Source organism: Oncorhynchus clarkii, chromosome 17 (assembly GCF_045791955.1).
Source record: "Oncorhynchus clarkii lewisi isolate Uvic-CL-2024 chromosome 17, UVic_Ocla_1.0, whole genome shotgun sequence".
NCBI lineage: Eukaryota > Metazoa > Chordata > Actinopteri > Salmoniformes > Salmonidae > Oncorhynchus > Oncorhynchus clarkii.
In genome coordinates, this window is record NC_092163.1 from 34,822,795 (window position 1) to 34,840,482 (window position 17,688).

The window sequence follows — 17,688 nt, forward strand, 5'->3', positions numbered from 1 at the left end:
CTAAACGGATAGCACTGTGATAGACTGCATCCAGTTTGTTGAGTAGAGTGTTGGAGTTTATTTTATAGATGGCATCACCGAAGTCAAGGATCGGTAGGATGGTCAGTTTTACGAGGGTATGTTTGGCAGCATGAGTGAAGGATGCTTTATTGCAATACAGGAAGCCGATTCTAGATTTAATTTTGGATTGGAGATGCTTAATGTGAGTCTGGAAGGAGAGTTTACAGTCTAACCAGACACCTAGGTATTTGTATTTGTCCACGTATTCTAAGTTAGAGCCTTCCAGAGTAGTGATGCTGGACGGGCGAGCAGGTGCGGGCAGTGATCGGTTGAATACCATGCATTTAGTTTTACTTGCATTTAAGAGCAGTTGGAGGCCACAGAAGGAGAGTTGTATGGCATTGAAGCTCGTCTGGAGGTTAGTTAACACAGTCTCCAAAGATGGGCCAGAAGTATACCGAATGGTGTTGTCTGCGTAGAGGTGTATCAGAGAATCACCAGCAGCTAGAGCAACATCATTGATGTATACAGAGAAGAGAGTCGGCCCGAGGATTGAACCCTGTGGCACCCCCATAGAGACTGCCAGAGGTCTGGACAACAGGCCCTCCGATTTGACACACTGATCTCTGTCTGAGAAGTAGTTGGTAAACCAGAAGAGGCAATCATTTGAGAAACCAAGGCTGTTGAGTCGGCCAATAAGAATGTGGTGATTGACAGAGTCGAAAACCTTGTCCAGGTCGATGAATATGGCTGCACAGTAATGTCTCTTATCGATTGCGGTTATGATGTCATTTAGAACCTTGAGCGTGGCAGAGGTGCACCCATGACCAGCTCTGAAACCAGATTGCATAGTGGAGAAGGTACGGTGGGATTCGAAATGGTCGGTGATCTGTTTGTTAACTTGGCTTTCGAAGACCTTAGAAAGACAGGGTAGGATAGATATAGGTCTGTAGCAGTTTGAGTCTAGAGTGTCACCCCCTTTGAAGAGGGGGATGACCGCGGTAGCTTTCCAATCTTTGTGAATCTCAGACGATACGAAAGATAGTTTGTACCAGCTGGTAATAGGGGTTGCAACAATTTCAGCAGATAATTTTAAAAATAGAGGTTCCAGATTGTCTCGCCCGGCTGATTTGTAGGGGTCCAGATTTTGCAGCTCTTTCTGAACATCAGCTAACTGGATTTGGGTGAAGGAGAAATGGTGGGGGCTTTGGCGGATTAGAGAAATGCTTATTGAAATTCTAGTGGATTTATCGGTGTTGGCAGTGTTTCCTAGCCGCAGAGCAGTGGGCAGCTGGGAGGAGGTGCTCTTATTCTCCAAGGACTTTACAGTGTCCCAGAGCGTTTTTGAGTTAGTACTACAGGATGCAAATTTCTGTTTGAAAAAGACAGCTTTTCTAACTCCCTGTGTATATTTGTTCCTAACTTCCCTGAAAAGTTGCATATCACGGGGGCTATTTGATGCTAATGCTGAACGCCACAGGATGATTTTGTGCTGGTCAAGGTCAGACAGGTCTGGAGTGGACCAAGGACTATATCTATTCCTAGTTATACATTTTTTGAATGGGGCATGCTTATTTAAGTTTTTGAGGAAGGCACTTTTAAAGAATAGCCAGGCATCATCTACTGACGGGATGAGGTCGATATCATTCCAGGATATCCCAGCCAGGTCGATTAGAAAGGCCTGCTCGCAGAAGTGTTTTAGGGAGCGTTTGATAGTGATGAGGGATGGACGTTTGGTCGCAGACCCATTACGGATGCAGGCAATCAGGCAGTGATCGCTGAGATCTTGATTGAAGACAGTAGAGGTGTATTTGGAGGGCGAGTTAGTTAGGATGACATCTAGGAGGGTGCCCGTGTTTACGGATTTGGAGTTGAACCTGGTAGGTTCATTGATAATTTGTGTGACATTGAGGGCATCAAGCTTGGATTGTAGGATGGCCGGGGTGTTAAGCATGTCCCAGTTTAGGTCACCCAGTAGCACGAGCTCAGAAGATAGATGGGGGGAAATCAATTCAAATATGGTATCGAGGGCACCGCTGGGGGCAGAGGGAGATCTATAGCAAGCGGCAACAGTGAGAGACTTGTTTCTGGAAGTAGAAGCTCGTATTTTTTGGGTACAGACTTTGATAGTAATACAGAACTCTGCAGGCTATCTTTGCAATAGATTGCAACACCGCACCCTTTGGCAGTTCTCTCTTGGCGGAAAATGTTATAGTTAACAATGGAGAATTCAGGGTTTTTGGTGGTTTTCCTAAGACAGGATTCAGACACGTCTAAGACATCCGGGTTGGCAGAGTGTGCTAAAGCAGTGAATAAAACAAACTTAGGGAGTAGACTTCTAATGTTAACATGCATGAAACCAAGGCTTTTACGGTTACCGAAGTCAATAAATGAGAGCAGCTGGGGAGTGGGAGTGGAGCTAGGCACTGCAGGACCTGGAATAACCTCAACATCACCAGAGGAACAGAGGAGAAGTAGGATAAGGGTACGGCTAAATGCTATACGAACTGGCCGTCTAGCACGTTCGGAACAGAGAGTAAAAGTAGCAGGTTTCTGGGCACGATAGCATAGATTCAAGGCATAGTGAACAGACAAAGGTAAACCAAGGCATTGAGTAATGATGAGAGAGATATAGTCTCTAGAGATGTTTAAACCAGGTGATGTCATCGCATATGTAGGAGGTGGAACAACATGATTGGTTAAGGTATATTGAGCAGGGCTTTAGGCTTTACAGTGAAATAAGACAGTAATCACTAACCAGGACAGTAATGGACACAGCATATTGATATTAGAGAGAGGCATGCGTAGCCAAGTGAACATATGGGTCCAGTGAATGGTTGGGCTGACTAGATATGTTAAGCATGTCCCAGTTTAGGTCACCCAGTAGCACGAGCTCAGAAGATAGATGGGGGGAAATCAATTCAAATATGGTATCGAGGGCACCGCTGGGGGCAGAGGGAGATCTATAGCAAGCGGCAACAGTGAGAGACTTGTTTCTGGAAGTAGAAGCTCGTATTTTTTGGGTACAGACTTTGATAGTAATACAGAACTCTGCAGGCTATCTTTGCAATAGATTGCAACACCGCACCCTTTGGCAGTTCTCTCTTGGCGGAAAATGTTATAGTTAACAATGGAGAATTCAGGGTTTTTGGTGGTTTTCCTAAGACAGGATTCAGACACGTCTAAGACATCCGGGTTGGCAGAGTGTGCTAAAGCAGTGAATAAAACAAACTTAGGGAGTAGACTTCTAATGTTAACATGCATGAAACCAAGGCTTTTACGGTTACCGAAGTCAATAAATGAGAGCAGCTGGGGAGTGGGAGTGGAGCTAGGCACTGCAGGACCTGGAATAACCTCAACATCACCAGAGGAACAGAGGAGAAGTAGGATAAGGGTACGGCTAAATGCTATACGAACTGGCCGTCTAGCACGTTCGGAACAGAGAGTAAAAGTAGCAGGTTTCTGGGCACGATAGCATAGATTCAAGGCATAGTGAACAGACAAAGGTAAACCAAGGCATTGAGTAATGATGAGAGAGATATAGTCTCTAGAGATGTTTAAACCAGGTGATGTCATCGCATATGTAGGAGGTGGAACAACATGATTGGTTAAGGTATATTGAGCAGGGCTTTAGGCTTTACAGTGAAATAAGACAGTAATCACTAACCAGGACAGTAATGGACACAGCATATTGATATTAGAGAGAGGCATGCGTAGCCAAGTGAACATATGGGTCCAGTGAATGGTTGGGCTGACTGGGGACACGGTGATTCAGACAGTTAGCAGGCCAATGCTAACACGCTAACAGTTAGTAGGCCGGGGCTAAACAAGCTAGCAGTTAGCAGACGGGGTTAGCAAGCAAGCAGTTAGTAGGGGCTAGCAGTTAGCAGACCGGGGCAGGCAAGCTAGCAGTTAGCAGACCGGGGCAGGCAAGCTAGTCTATGGGGAACGACGCAATGTCGCTTCTTCCTTGCTGAGCGGCCTTTCAGGTTATGTCGATACAGGACTTGTTTTACTGTGGATATTGATATTTTTGTACCTGTTTCCTCCTGCTTCTTCACAAGGCCCTTTGCTGTTGTTCTGGGATTGATTTGCACTTTTCACACCAAAGTATGTTCATCTCTAGGAGATAGAACATGTCTCCTTCCTGAGCGGTATGACAGCTGCATGGTCCCATGGTGTTTATACTTGCATACTATTGTTTGTACAGATGAAAGTGGTACCTTCAGGCGTTTGGAAATTCCAAGGATGAACCAATTGACTCAAAGGATGTCAATTAGCCTATCCGAAGCTTCTAAAGCCATGACATCATTTTCTGGAATTTTCCAAGCTGTTTAAAGGCACAGTCAACTTTGTATATGTAAACTTCTGACCCACTGAAATTGTGATACAGTGAATTATAAGTGAAATATTCTGTCTGTAAACAATTGTTGGAAAAATGTATTGTGTCATGCACAAATTAGATGTCTTAACCGACATGCCAAAACTATAGTTTGTTAACATGAAATTTGTATAGTGGTTTAAAAACAAGTTTTAATGTCTCCAACCTAATGGTAAACTTCCGACTTCAACTGCACCTTCTGTCACTGTGGGAACGACTACGTCGATGCACTTATTAATGAAGCCGGTGACTGATGTTGTAAACTCCTGAATGTTATAATATGAATCCTGGTTTATATTCCAGTTTGTGCTAGCGAAACAGTCCTGTATCTTAACAACCTGAAAACGTACCTCTCGGCTGAAAACCTTTCCTTTAACGTTGTCAACTGTATTGGTTGTGGAATCTCATTCGCCTTTGATATGAACTCTTACTCTTTGAGAAAAAATGGCATAAAGGTTATTTTGCTGTTCCTGTAGAATAACCCTTTTTGGTTCCAGGTAGAACACCTTTTTCACCCAACGATGTACCCTCAAACAAGACAAAGGTTCTACCTGGAATCGAAAGTTTATAATAAAAAATACAAAAAAATAAGCCAATATATCAATCACAAATATGTCACAACATTGTGCCAGTGTTGTCTTCGTGGCTAGTTATGCTTCAGTTTTTAGACAAACTGTCATGTCGAGGCGGCGGAGCGTCATGTTGCACATGCATTGTGCATCTGCCAATACCGCAACACAACCTAACTTTAGTGCCCGCAACTGTAAGATATTTTAGATGAGCGGTGAGTATCTCTCTTCTTATTTAATCAAAGTATCAAAGAAAAGTTTATTGTACTTTGCTACGGCTCTGTCTGTGGGAACTACAAACTGCTTCAACAAATGGATTGGTCATGCAGTCAGGTCTCTCATCTTTTGCAGACGAGTTTACTTCTTTTAAGGTGATTGCTTCCTCCTTTCAATTACATTTCTCTTCAGAGAGAAGGAGAAAGGTCAGACTGCTGTTCACTTGTTTTTCGTAGGAACTTTAATAAAGAATATTGCCTGAAGAACACTCTCTTCTCCTGTCTGGACAGGGGTTGAAGCAGACTCATACTGTATTTTATGTTGGCTGAATGCCATTCACTTGTAGTGACATGTCTTTTCAACTCTTTAGCAGTGATGCTCTTTATTGTCTGATACAGGCTTTAGCTCTAACCCAGAAAACACACAGACTATAGTCAGTTAATAACAAATTCTTATTTTCAATGACGGCCTAGGAACAGTGGGTTAACTGCCTTGTTAAGGGGCAGAACCTTGTCAGCTCAGGGATTTGATCTTGCAACGTTTCACTTACTAGTCCAACACTCTAACCCCTAGGCTACCTGCCACCCTATGTTGTGACTACTGGAAATTCACAATGTTCTTACGTAGCTGAGACATATCATAGGGATCTTTTACTAACAGGGCCTCTGTCTGTAATTCATCAGTAGAAATGCATTGTAAAACTCTCCTTTGCAGACATCGGGGTTACATAGTCTCTACCTGCTGATTCCCCAATATTGTTAATTTTTCCTATACAGATGCCCTCTGTTTATAATACAATAAACCAATGTCAATTACTGGAGGGGCTATACGGACACGCCTGGTGCCAAAAATTGGTGATGTATGTTGCTGAGAGTCGAGTGGAGATCTGATGAGCCCTTTCCAGCCAGCTAGTTTACGCTTGCTAGCTGGGAACAACAGCAGCATCGCACTAGTTAAAACTTGTAAAATAAATTGATATACATTTTGGTTACCATCTGGATGTCACCATGACATGCCAATTAGCTAACGTAATGACAAGCAGTGTATTGAGATTCTTGCTCCTGGAGACAGCCCACTGCGCACAAACTGGTTGAATAAAAGTTGTTTCAACGTGGAAAATACTAGTGTTGGACGGTATACCAAAACTTCTGTACTTTTTCGATACCAGAACATGGAAAACGTTTAGGAAATATAATTTAAAAAAAAACTTTTAGTATTTCTGCAAATGTGTCTCACTTCATATACGGATTGAGAGAATCGAGTCTGTCTTGTAATTTGTCTGAATCTTCTCAATGGGACAGTAGCTAGCCAGGCTACTTGCGCATGCAGTTGACACAGCGCAAACCACTTTTGAGAAGCAAGCGAGAGATTGAAAATGCAGACAGCATAGCCTCTTCAAACGAGACAATGATTCCTCCACGCCTGCAGAAGCGTACTATGGGAATAATTCAGAGCAGATGTTGAGGGCCAGCACACCAAAACAACTAAGCAAAAGGTGTTACAAAGCACTTCAGTGCAAGGGAGGTTTAGTTCCAAAATGACATTTAAAAAAATGTAACAATGACATTTGCATTGTAGCGTTGTTGTTATTCTACTAGCAATTACATTAGAATATTTTTTTGTGACAATGACATGAACATGAACATCAGCATGACATTTATGGGAGCATTATAATATGATTCGTAATATGATTAGAATCCAAAAGTAATGTGAAAGGAACTATAACTTTACTGAAATATATACTGAACAAAAACATAATCGCTACATGTGAAGTGTTGGTCCCATGTTTCAGGAGCTGAAATCAAAGATCCCAGAAATGTTCCATACGCACAAAAAGCTTACTTCTCTCAAACCTTGCATAAAATATGTTGAATTTATACCTTTAAAACAATGCCAGGTCGTCAACGTTATATCCACTATCAGAAAAAAATATCTATCTGCTGGGCAGCACCTCCTACAGGAGAATTGATCTGTCCACAGCTATCCTGTTGGTCTCCTATCCAGGGTTTTAACCAAGCCCAGCCCTGTTAGCAATGATATTTGTCATTGACTGTTACCAATGTGCTATCGTGAGAATGATTGTTGAGAGGATCTCCACTTAAAAAAACGATATAGATTAACTGTTGATATCAAAGACATTCCAAAGTGTAGGTTTAACAGAGCAAATTAAATGTGACCATACTTTATCACTCGTATACTATATAATCAATGGTGCTATTTAGGCTTAAGTAGCATTTGCAAAGTCATCAACAGTTATTGTTCGAACCCAGAATTCTACCAAAAATAGACAATAAAATAGGCCTAGGGTTTCCAGCTCTGGCTGATTTCAAATGTAATGATATTTAATTATGTTGAATTGTATTTGGTTGGCAACGCAACCAAATATCATCATTAGAAGGATCTTCTTCTTGGATAGTTCAATCTTTGCCACTAACTTTAATTCTAGTTTTGTCAACAAATTTTTAATTGATACTGGATTTAATTGTATGTTGGATTCATTTCTCCATCTCAACCAAAAATCATATCAGTTATTCATTTGTAGACAAACTAAAATTAAGGACAGACTAATCCAGTGGCTCAGATGAAACTATCCAAGCAGTACATAGTTTTTATTTTAAATGTTGATACAGTGCCTTGCGAAAGTATTCGGCCCCCTTGAACTTTGCGAACTTTTGCCACATTTCAGGCTTCAAACATAAAGATAAAACTGTATTTTTTTGCGAAGAATCAACAAGTGGGACACAATCATGAAGTGGAACTACATTTATTGAATATTTTCAAACTTTTTTAACAAATCAAAAACTGAAAAATTGGGCGTGCAAAATTATTCAGCCCCCTTAAGTTAATACTTTGTAGCGCCACCTTTTGCTGCGATTACAGCTGTAAGTCGCTTGGGGTATGTTTTGCACATCGAGAGACTGAATTTTTCCCCATTCCTCCTTGCAAAACAGCTCGAATTCAGTGAGGTTGGATGGAGAGCATTTGTGAACAGCAGTTTTCAGTTCTTTCCACAGATTCTCGATTGGATTCAGGTCTGGACTTTGACTTGGCCATTCTAACACCTGGATATGTTTATTTTTGAACCATTCCATTGTAGATTTTGCTTTATGTTTTGGATCATTGTCTTGTTGGAAGACAAATCTCCGTCCCAGTCTCAGGTCTTTTGCAGACTCCATCAGGTTTTCTTCCAGAATGGTCCTGTATTTGGCTCCATCCATCTTCCCATCAATTTTAACCATCTTCCCTGTCCCTGCTGAAGAAAAGCAGGCCCAAACCATGATGCTGCCACCACCATGTTTGACAGTGGGGATGGTGTGTTCAGCTGTGTTGCTTTTACGCCAAACATAACGTTTTGCATTGTTGCCAAAAAGTTCAATTTTGGTTTCATCTGACCAGAGCACCTTCTTCCACATGTTTGGTGTGTCTCCCAGGTGGCTTGTGGCAAACTTTAAACGACACTTTTTATGGATATCTTTAAGAAATGGCTTTCTTCTTGCTACTCTTCCATAAAGGCCAGATTTGTGCAATATACGACTGATTGTTGTCCTATGGACAGAGTCTCCCACCTCAGCTGTAGATCTCTGCAGTTCATCCTTCATCATAGATTTGCAGTGGTCTGATACTCCTTCCATTTCAATATTATCGCTTGCACAGTTCTCCTTGGGATGTTTAAATCTTGGGAAATCTTTTTGTATCCAAATCCGGCTTTTAACTTCTTCACAACAGTATCTCGGACCTGCCTGGTGTGTTCCTTGTTCTTCATGATGCTCTCTGCGCTTTTAACGGACCTCTGAGACTATCACAGTGCAGGTGCATTTATACAGAGACTTGATTACACACAGGTGGATTGTATTTATCATCATTAGTCATTTAGGTCAACATTGGATCATTCAGAGATCCTCACTGAACTTCTGGAGAGAGTTTGCTGCACTGAAAGTAAAGGGGCTGAATAATTTTGCACGCCCAATTTTTCAGTTTTTGATTTGTTAAAAAAGTTTGAAATATCCAATAAATGTCGTTCCACTTCATGATTGTGTCCCACTTGTTGTTGATTCTTCACAAAAACATACAGTTTTATATATTTATGTTTGAAGCCTGAAATGTGGCAAAAGTTCGCAAAGTTCAAGGGGGCCGAATACTTTTGCAAGGCACTGTATTTGGTTGTGTTGTCAACCAAACACTATTCAATATTACTTTTGTAATACAGTAAATAGCCTAAAGTTAAGGCTATCTTACAAACGGATGTATCATTAAACCTCAAAATGTGTCAGAGTCGTGTGCATAGGTGGCAGGGAAGTCAGGCGCAGGAGAATCAAACTGATTGTAATGGAGTTATTTAATAACAATATACGAAACATACTCCAAACACTAAATGTAACAATAAACAAAGTGGGTACGAGGACCCGTCGTGCACCAATACAACACTGATTAACAAACAATCTCTGACAAAGACATGAGGGGAAACAGAGGATTAAATACCCAACAGGTGATGAATGGGATTGAAACCAGGTGTGTAGGAAGAAGAGACAAAACCAATTGTAAATGAAAAATGGATCAATGATGACTAGAGGACCGGTGACGTCGACTGCCGAGCACCACCCGAACAAGGAGAGGCTTCGACTTCAGAAGAAGTCGTGACAAAATGAGTAGGCCTAACACATCCATAGCCACATTTTGGGGTTACTGTAACTACAGTCGTTGCCAAAAATATCCGCACCCTTGCACAAAAAAATGCACCATTTCTTACAGAAACATTTTGAAATGAAAAAACATTTTGGTATCCACATATGTGTGTCTTTGGTTTGCAGTTGAACAAAACCCCCAAATCTGATGAATTTACTAAATGTTAGCTTATTCCACAAAGTATTCCTAAAATGGCCCAGACAATATTACTGGCACCTTCTAGAAATAGTTAGAAATAATAAGATTTCAAGCAGGTGATTCTCCTTTACTTTGGAATTGAACTCAATTGTGGTGAGTTGTAGAAGCCTGCAATATAAAAATCACTCATTCAACCAGTTTGAATAAAGAAAAGGACTCATTCTCCTGTTTTGTGTCACTGTGTGTACTGCAATGAGCATGGCGAAAAGAAAGACAACTAGATAATTATCTGAGGAGGTCAGACACAAGATTGTAGCCAAGCATGGACATTCTCAAGGTTACAAGTCCATCTCCAGAGATGTTGATGTTCCCGTTTTCACTGGATGGAAGATTGCAGCGAAGGATTATCTTAATGGTGGAGAAAGTTTTCACAGTTTCAACTACCAAGGCATTTTGGAGAGCAACGTCAGACCCGGTGTCAGAAAGCTGGGTCTCTGTCAAAGGTCATGGGTCTTCCAGCAGGACAATGACCCCAAACACACTTCAAAAAGACCCCAGGAATGGTTCACGACTAAACTCTGGACTGTTCTGAATTGGCCAGCATTGAATCCCATTGAAAACTTGTGGAGGGATCTGAAAACAGCAGTTGGGAGAAGGCACCCTTCAAATCTGGGAGAACTAGAGCAGTTTGCACAAGGGGATTGGGCCAATCTGCCAGTACAGAGGTGCAGGAAGCTCAAGCGCTTGATTGCAGTTATTTTGACCAAAGGCTGTGCTACCAAATATTAAGTCTAGGGTGTCAATAATTTTGTCATTGCCATTTCTGTTTGCTTTCTGATTGTAATGGATATATTAAGTTCTGAATTTAAAAAAAAAAGGTTCTGTAATTTTAACAGTGAAATAATGATTTTTGGAGACCAAATACTTTGGTGCCAATATATTTGGCCACGACTGTATACATTTCTTCTTAGTATTCAGTATTTTATTAGGATCTCCATTAGCTGCTGCTAAGACAGCAGCTTCTCTTCCTAGGGTCCGAACAAAACGTAAAACATGACATGATACAAAATAACAACTAAAGAACAGAACTACATGAAAATAAAATAAGAATAAACACTTTTATACACTGTATATCACTATAGAAAACAACACATAGCTTTCGCAATGCACAGCGCTAATAATTTCTAAACCACTTAGACACACTGATTCAATCAATCATATGTTCACATTTACGCCAGCACATACGCTTTCACTATCACTAGTTTCACCAAAGGTCCTTAACTTCTGTTCATAAAAGGAACAGAACAATTAATCGGATGGACCTTCACATACCGTCCTTCGCTCTCGCTCAGTTCATAAATGAGCAGAACAATTCATTAGATGCGGATTCACCAAAGTCGTTCACCCCCAGCTCATATATAATGACCCAAAATCTTTCAGACACGTTCACTATCCCTGCTTATATGAAATGCTATGAAATAAATGCATGTTCAAAATAGCATGCATAGGTCGTCGCTGGTATGTGGAGATCTTCACAATTGCTGTAATAATCTGTGCAGACTATTCAACAACATTGATCACTTACACCATGTATTTATATTGTAATCTCAACTGCAATCCAGGTCATTTCATTCTGCTATTAAATGAAGTACAGTACAGTGATAGCACATTAATATTTTGTAGAAATAAGCAAAATATCTGACATTGTATTCCCATTTCAACTTGGGGTGCTTTTAAATGGTTGAAAGCTCAGGGATAGACATTTGGGTGACAACTAAACCAAAAATCAGACATTGTTTTTCTATTGGCATTTGGTTGTGCTTTTAGATGGTTGAAAGCATAGTGATAACACATTGGAAATCTAACTAACTTTTCACTGTCTTTTTGAGTGAGTGAATATACAGTAGGTTGTAGTCTCATTGATCAACGTGTTGTGTCTTTACCCTGGATGAAATTATATATGACATGCTATTTCATCAAATCAATTCTCTGTAATTAATATTACCTGATTAAACTAATCATGTAAATGTAAGGGGTAGACTTAAGAGGTTATTAACTAGGAGTCGGGGCACCAAGGAAGAATGTTTCTAGAGCTGTTGTCTTCCGAATAAACTCTTAAAGGTCTGGTCATCTTTTATTTCAATAGCAGTCAATTATTAATCATCATCTTATTCAGTCTCATCTGAACATCGTACAATTCTTGGTTATCTTCATGAACCCTGGCTAACAAGTTGAATCAGCAATACAACATTTGGTTTAATTATTTATTTACTAAATACCTAAATAATCACACAGAATTACAAGTACACAGGATGGATCAGACATTGATTACTAATCATGTCATAAAAGAAAACATCCCTAGTCGACAAAACCAATATGGCTGATGGTTACACAAGGAAAGAGGGTTGGCTTTTGAATGAAAGAACGGGAAGACAAAAGGAACAAAAGGATTGGGTCTCTATCGGACCTTGAGAAGCAATGCTATCATAAATACAGATTCTTATGCATTCTAAGTAACCGCCCATTCAGAAAAGGAAAATGCAAGAAATATATTTACTCTGAGCTGCGCTTCGATAGATTGGTTGAAGATGGAAGGCTGGTTTGCCCAGCAGAGATCGCCCTTGTCCTTTGAAGAATGTTTCTGTGGTAAAATGGATACGTTGTATTGGCTGTCCATTCCTAGGCCATGTACGTTTACAGCTACTGGTAATAACTCGAAATCTAGGATGTATCACTTCTTTAGTGAATAAGAGTTCAAAGTTCATACCAAGTTGCCATACTAAGCTTGTGCTATATTCTGGCTGGTGTAGTCGAAATTCATCCTTCCAGCGTGGCGATCGTCACCTCCAGGTTGACATTAGCCAATTTAAACTCATGGACACCAGTCCTCACGTCGTCGGGAACACAAGGTTGACTTTCCTCAATGGGCTTTTGTAGTGGGGGAGAGGAGGGCGTGTTTCATAGTTCTCAACCAATGTCTATTCATTTGGGCATGGCCACCGAGCAAGCATAGTTTACTTTATGAAAACAATTCCCTCATTTAGAAGCAAAAATTACATTTAATCTTTTCATAAATAATTTCATATTTAAATGTTTTACTTGCACAACAATTCCATGTGAATCTGTCGACTTTCCAAGATACAGTTTATGTCGTCCTATCATCAGATATAATGTCCTAGACAACATCTGTTCTGACATAATATTCTTTAAGTACCAACGGATACTTTCAATTGGTTGGATTACCGAAAAAAAAATCTGTTCCCAACCTTTTGATGTTACCATACTCCCGCTATGTTAACAAAAGGCCTTCCAAGAGTCCATTCTGTAGAGTGGAGAGAGAAAATGGGGAAAGGTATTTATGGGGGTCATAAACCTCACCAACAGGGCAACGTTTTGACAAACATCGTTACCAATTATTACACAATTATCCACATTGAAATGATGTGGTGTGCCCAGTGGGAGGAGGTATCCCGGAGCGAAGAGGCTAGTAGTGCTTGCCAATGCGAGTTGCTTCTCACTAGGCAGCAGTTGCGTCCCACCTGGCAGCTGTATCACATGCACGGTGGTAGCTAACTTGGATAATTTGTTCCATCCCACTTGATTTGATTTTGAGAAGGGTAGCAGCCTACATGAGAAATAACTTGTAATATTGGTATAAGCCTTCTGGATGTCATCATGATACAGTCTACTGCTCAATGGAGAGAGTTTAACTTTGTTATTTGGTATTTTATTAGGATCCCCATTTAGCTGTTGCAAAAGCTCTTCCTGGGGTCCACAAAACACGAAAACATGACATAATACAGAACATCAATGGACAAGAACAGCTCAAGGACAGAACTACATACCGGCTTTGCGATTTGCTAGATTTATTGTAGTGACTATGGCATTAACGTCTACATTTTTGTAAATACAAATTGGGCTACTTTGATAAAAATGGAATGATTCTGAACAAGCTCATTAAATCTTAACTGACATGCAAGTTACCCACCCAGCTTTAGCCACAGATGTAGGATCTTAATTTGACTCTTTTATTGCTGAGAATTTTCCTGCCAAGCAGGAAATGCAAACTTGTAGTCTATTTGAGTTTTAAAAAGGCTTCTAAATATTGTAATTTCCACTTAAAAATTTCAGACATGATTTTCTGTAACGAAAAATGTATCAACCCCTACAAAAATGTCAATGTATTATAATCCACATAATAATTCACATTGCTGTTGCTGCAGGATTATTTTCCTGCTGTAGCAAACTGGCTCAAATTAAGATCCTACATCAGTAGCTAGCTAGCTAAATATGTTAGCATCATTATGAAAGGCTAACACTAATTAGCTAGCTTAAAGGAGAGTTTGGCAGGTCCAATCGAGGAATTCCCTCTGGTGGCTTATCTACTTGTTCGTGATGTGTTCAATAACTTTAGATCAGTTATAACTAGATAAATTTCCTGATTTGATAACATCATATTTTGATAATGTACTATGACTGCAGCAGCTAGTTAGCTAGTTACCTCTTGCAGCAGTGAAATGCGATATTCACATGACTAGATCGTCCCTATGTCAAAACGATGCTTTTCCCTGATCCCAAAAGCTTTTTCCTGATCCCCAAACAACGGCGACGGCCGATCCCTAAACTACGTAGTGCCGATATACAGTACCAGTCAAAAGTTTGGACACACCTACTCATTCAAGGGTTTTTCTTTATTTTTTACTATTTTCTACATTGTAGAATAATAGTGAATACATCAAATCTCTGAAATAACAAGTAACCAAAAAAGAGTTAAACAAATCAAATCATATTTTATATTTGATATTCTTCAAAGTAGCCACCCTTTGTCTTGATGATAGCTGTGCACACTCTTAGCATTCTCTTAACCAGCTTCATGAGGAATGCTATACCAACAGTCTTGAAGGAGTTCCCACATATGCTAAGCCCTTGTTGGCTGCTTTTCCTTCACTCTGCAGTCCAACTCATCCCAACCCATCTCAATTGGGTTGAGGTCAGGTGATTTTGGAGTCCAGGTCATCTGATGCAGCTCTCCATCACTCTCCTTCTTGGTCAAATAACCCTTACACAGGCTGGAGGTGTGTTGGGTCATTGTCCTGTTAAAAAACAAATTATATTCCCACTAAGCCCAAGCCAGATGGGATGGCATATCGCTGCAGAATGCTGTGGTAGCCATGCTGGTTAAGTGTGCCTTGAATTCTAAATAAATCACAGACAGTGTCCCCAGCAAAGCACCCCCACACCATCACAACTCCTCCTCCATGGTTCACCTTGGGAACCACACATGCGGAGATCATCCATTCACCTACTCCGCGGTTGGAAGACATGGTTCTTGGAACCATAAATCTCAAATGTTGACTCATCAGACCAATGAACAGATTCCCAACAGTCTAATGTCCATTGCTCGTGTTTCTTGTCCCAAGAAAGTCTCTTCTTCTTATTGGTGTCCTTTAGAAGGGGTTTCTTTTCAGCAATTGACACAGTCTCTGAGCAGTTGATGTTGAGATGTGTATGCTATTTGAACTCTGTGAAGCATTTATTTGGGCTGCAATCTGAGGTGCAGTTAACTCTAATTAACTTATCCTCTGCAGCAGAGGTAACTCTGGGTCTTCCTTTCCCGAATGAGAGCTAGGTTCATCATAGCTCTTGATGTTTTTTGCAACTGCACTTGAAGAAACTTTCAACGTTCTTGACATTTTCCAGATTGACTGACCTTCATGTCTTAAAGTAATGATGAACTGCCATTTCTCTTTGCTTATTTGAGCTGTTCTTGCCATAATATGGACTTGGTCTTTTACAAAATAGGGCAATATTCTGTATACCACCCCTATCTTGTCACAACAGAACTTGTTGGCTCAAACACAAAAGGAACACAAAAAGGAAAGAAATTCCACAAATTAACTTTTAACGAGGTACACCTGGTAATTGAAATGCATTACAGGTGACCACCTCATGAAGCTGGTTGAGAGAATGCCAAGAATGTGCAGAGCTGTCATCAAGGCAAAGGGTGGCTACTTTGAAGAATCTCAAATATAAAATATATTTTGATTAGTTTAACACTGTTTGGGTTACAACATGATTCCATATGTGTTATTTCATAGTTTTGATGTCTTCACTATTATTCTACAATGTAGAAAATAGTAAAAATAAAGAAAGCTCTTGAATGAGTAGGTGTGTCCAAACTTTTGACTGGTATTGCACGTGTGCTATATAGGAAGTGGCTTTAATAAGCCAATGGGTGTTCTTACCGGAAGAGTTTTGACGCTGACTGTACAGACAGGAGACAGATAATGTTTCACGAACCTCCACCATTAAAACAGTGTCTGTGTATGTCACAATTAAAGATTGTGTGACCACTGCGCTCAGAACTGGTCTGCCAACCAAAATGTAACAGAATTAATCAATTGTGTTGCTGGTCCTCAATAAATGTACTTTTGGGAACAGTCAGATTGTTTGATGGATTATTTTTGTTCTCATGTCTTGATTGATTTACCCTGACAATGTGAAAATAAAATACTTAGCAACTCTTGGAGGAAAAATGGACGTTGACTTCACAAACACTTTATTATTTTTCTTTTTTTCTCTACGATGCATTAGTATTCGATGCATCTGAGCTTTCTCTCTCCCTCTCTCCGTCTCTCTTGTACATGGTTTCCCACAGAACTCCAACAGTGAGAACCCAAACTGTGTGGGTATCGAGGGAGTGTTGGAGGCCTACTTCCAGAGTCTCCGAACTGTTCAGCTCTACGGGCCCACCAACTTTGCTCCTGTCATCAACCAGGTGGCACGGTGAGAGAATGACAGCACACACACACACACACACACACACACACACAGTGCATTAATAAAGTATTCAGATGCCTTGATTTTTTCCACATTTTGTTACGTTAGTCTTATTAGAAAATGTATTAAATAGTTTTTTCCCCTCATCAATCTACACACAATACACCATAATGACAAAGCAAAAACTGTTTTATTATATTTTAGCAAATGTATAAAAAAACTACAAATATGACATTTACATAAGTATTAAGACCCTTTAATTAGTAATTTGTTGAAGCACCTTTGTTATCGATTATAACCTCGAATCTTCTTGGGTATAACGCTACAAGCTTGGCACACCTGTATTTGGGGAGTTTCTCCCATTCTCCTCTACAGATCCTCTCAAGCTTTGTCAGGTTGGATGGGGAGTGTTGCTGCACAGCTATTTTCAGGTCTCTCCTGAGATGTTCGATCGGGTTCAAGTCCGGGCTCTGGCTGGGCCACTTAAGGACATTCAGAGACTTGTCCCCCTAGCCACTCCTGCATTGTCTTGGCTGTGTGCTTAGGGTCATTGTCCAGTTGGAAGGTGAACCTTCACCCCAGGCTGAGGTTCTAAGCACTCTGGAGCAGGTTTTCATCAAGGATCTCTCTGTACTTTGCTTTGTTCATCTTTCCCTCGATCCTGACTAGTCTCCCAGTCGCCACAGCACCACCATGCCACCACCATGCTTCACCATGGGGATGGTGCCAGGTTCTCTCCAGACGTGACGCTTGGCATTCAAGCCAAAGAGTTCAAGCTTTGGATTCATCAGACCAGAGAATCTTGTTTCTCATTGTCTGAGAGTCCAAGCGGGCTGTCATGTGCCTTTTACTGAGGATTGGCTTCCGTCTGGCCATACTACCATAAAGGCCTGATTGGTGGAGTGCTGCAGAGATGGGTGT

General features: G+C 40.6%; 1 protein-coding gene across 1 annotated transcript in view; it reads left to right on the forward strand.

Moving 5' to 3' along the window:
• LOC139370743 (copine-9-like) overlaps positions 1–17,688 on the forward strand; it is a 193,592-nt gene that overhangs the window by 161,073 nt on the left and 14,831 nt on the right. The window contains exon 17 of the mRNA XM_071110413.1: positions 16,646–16,773. Within this exon, the coding sequence (XP_070966514.1) occupies positions 16,646–16,773 (128 nt within the window). The remainder of the gene's footprint in view (positions 1–16,645; positions 16,774–17,688) is intronic.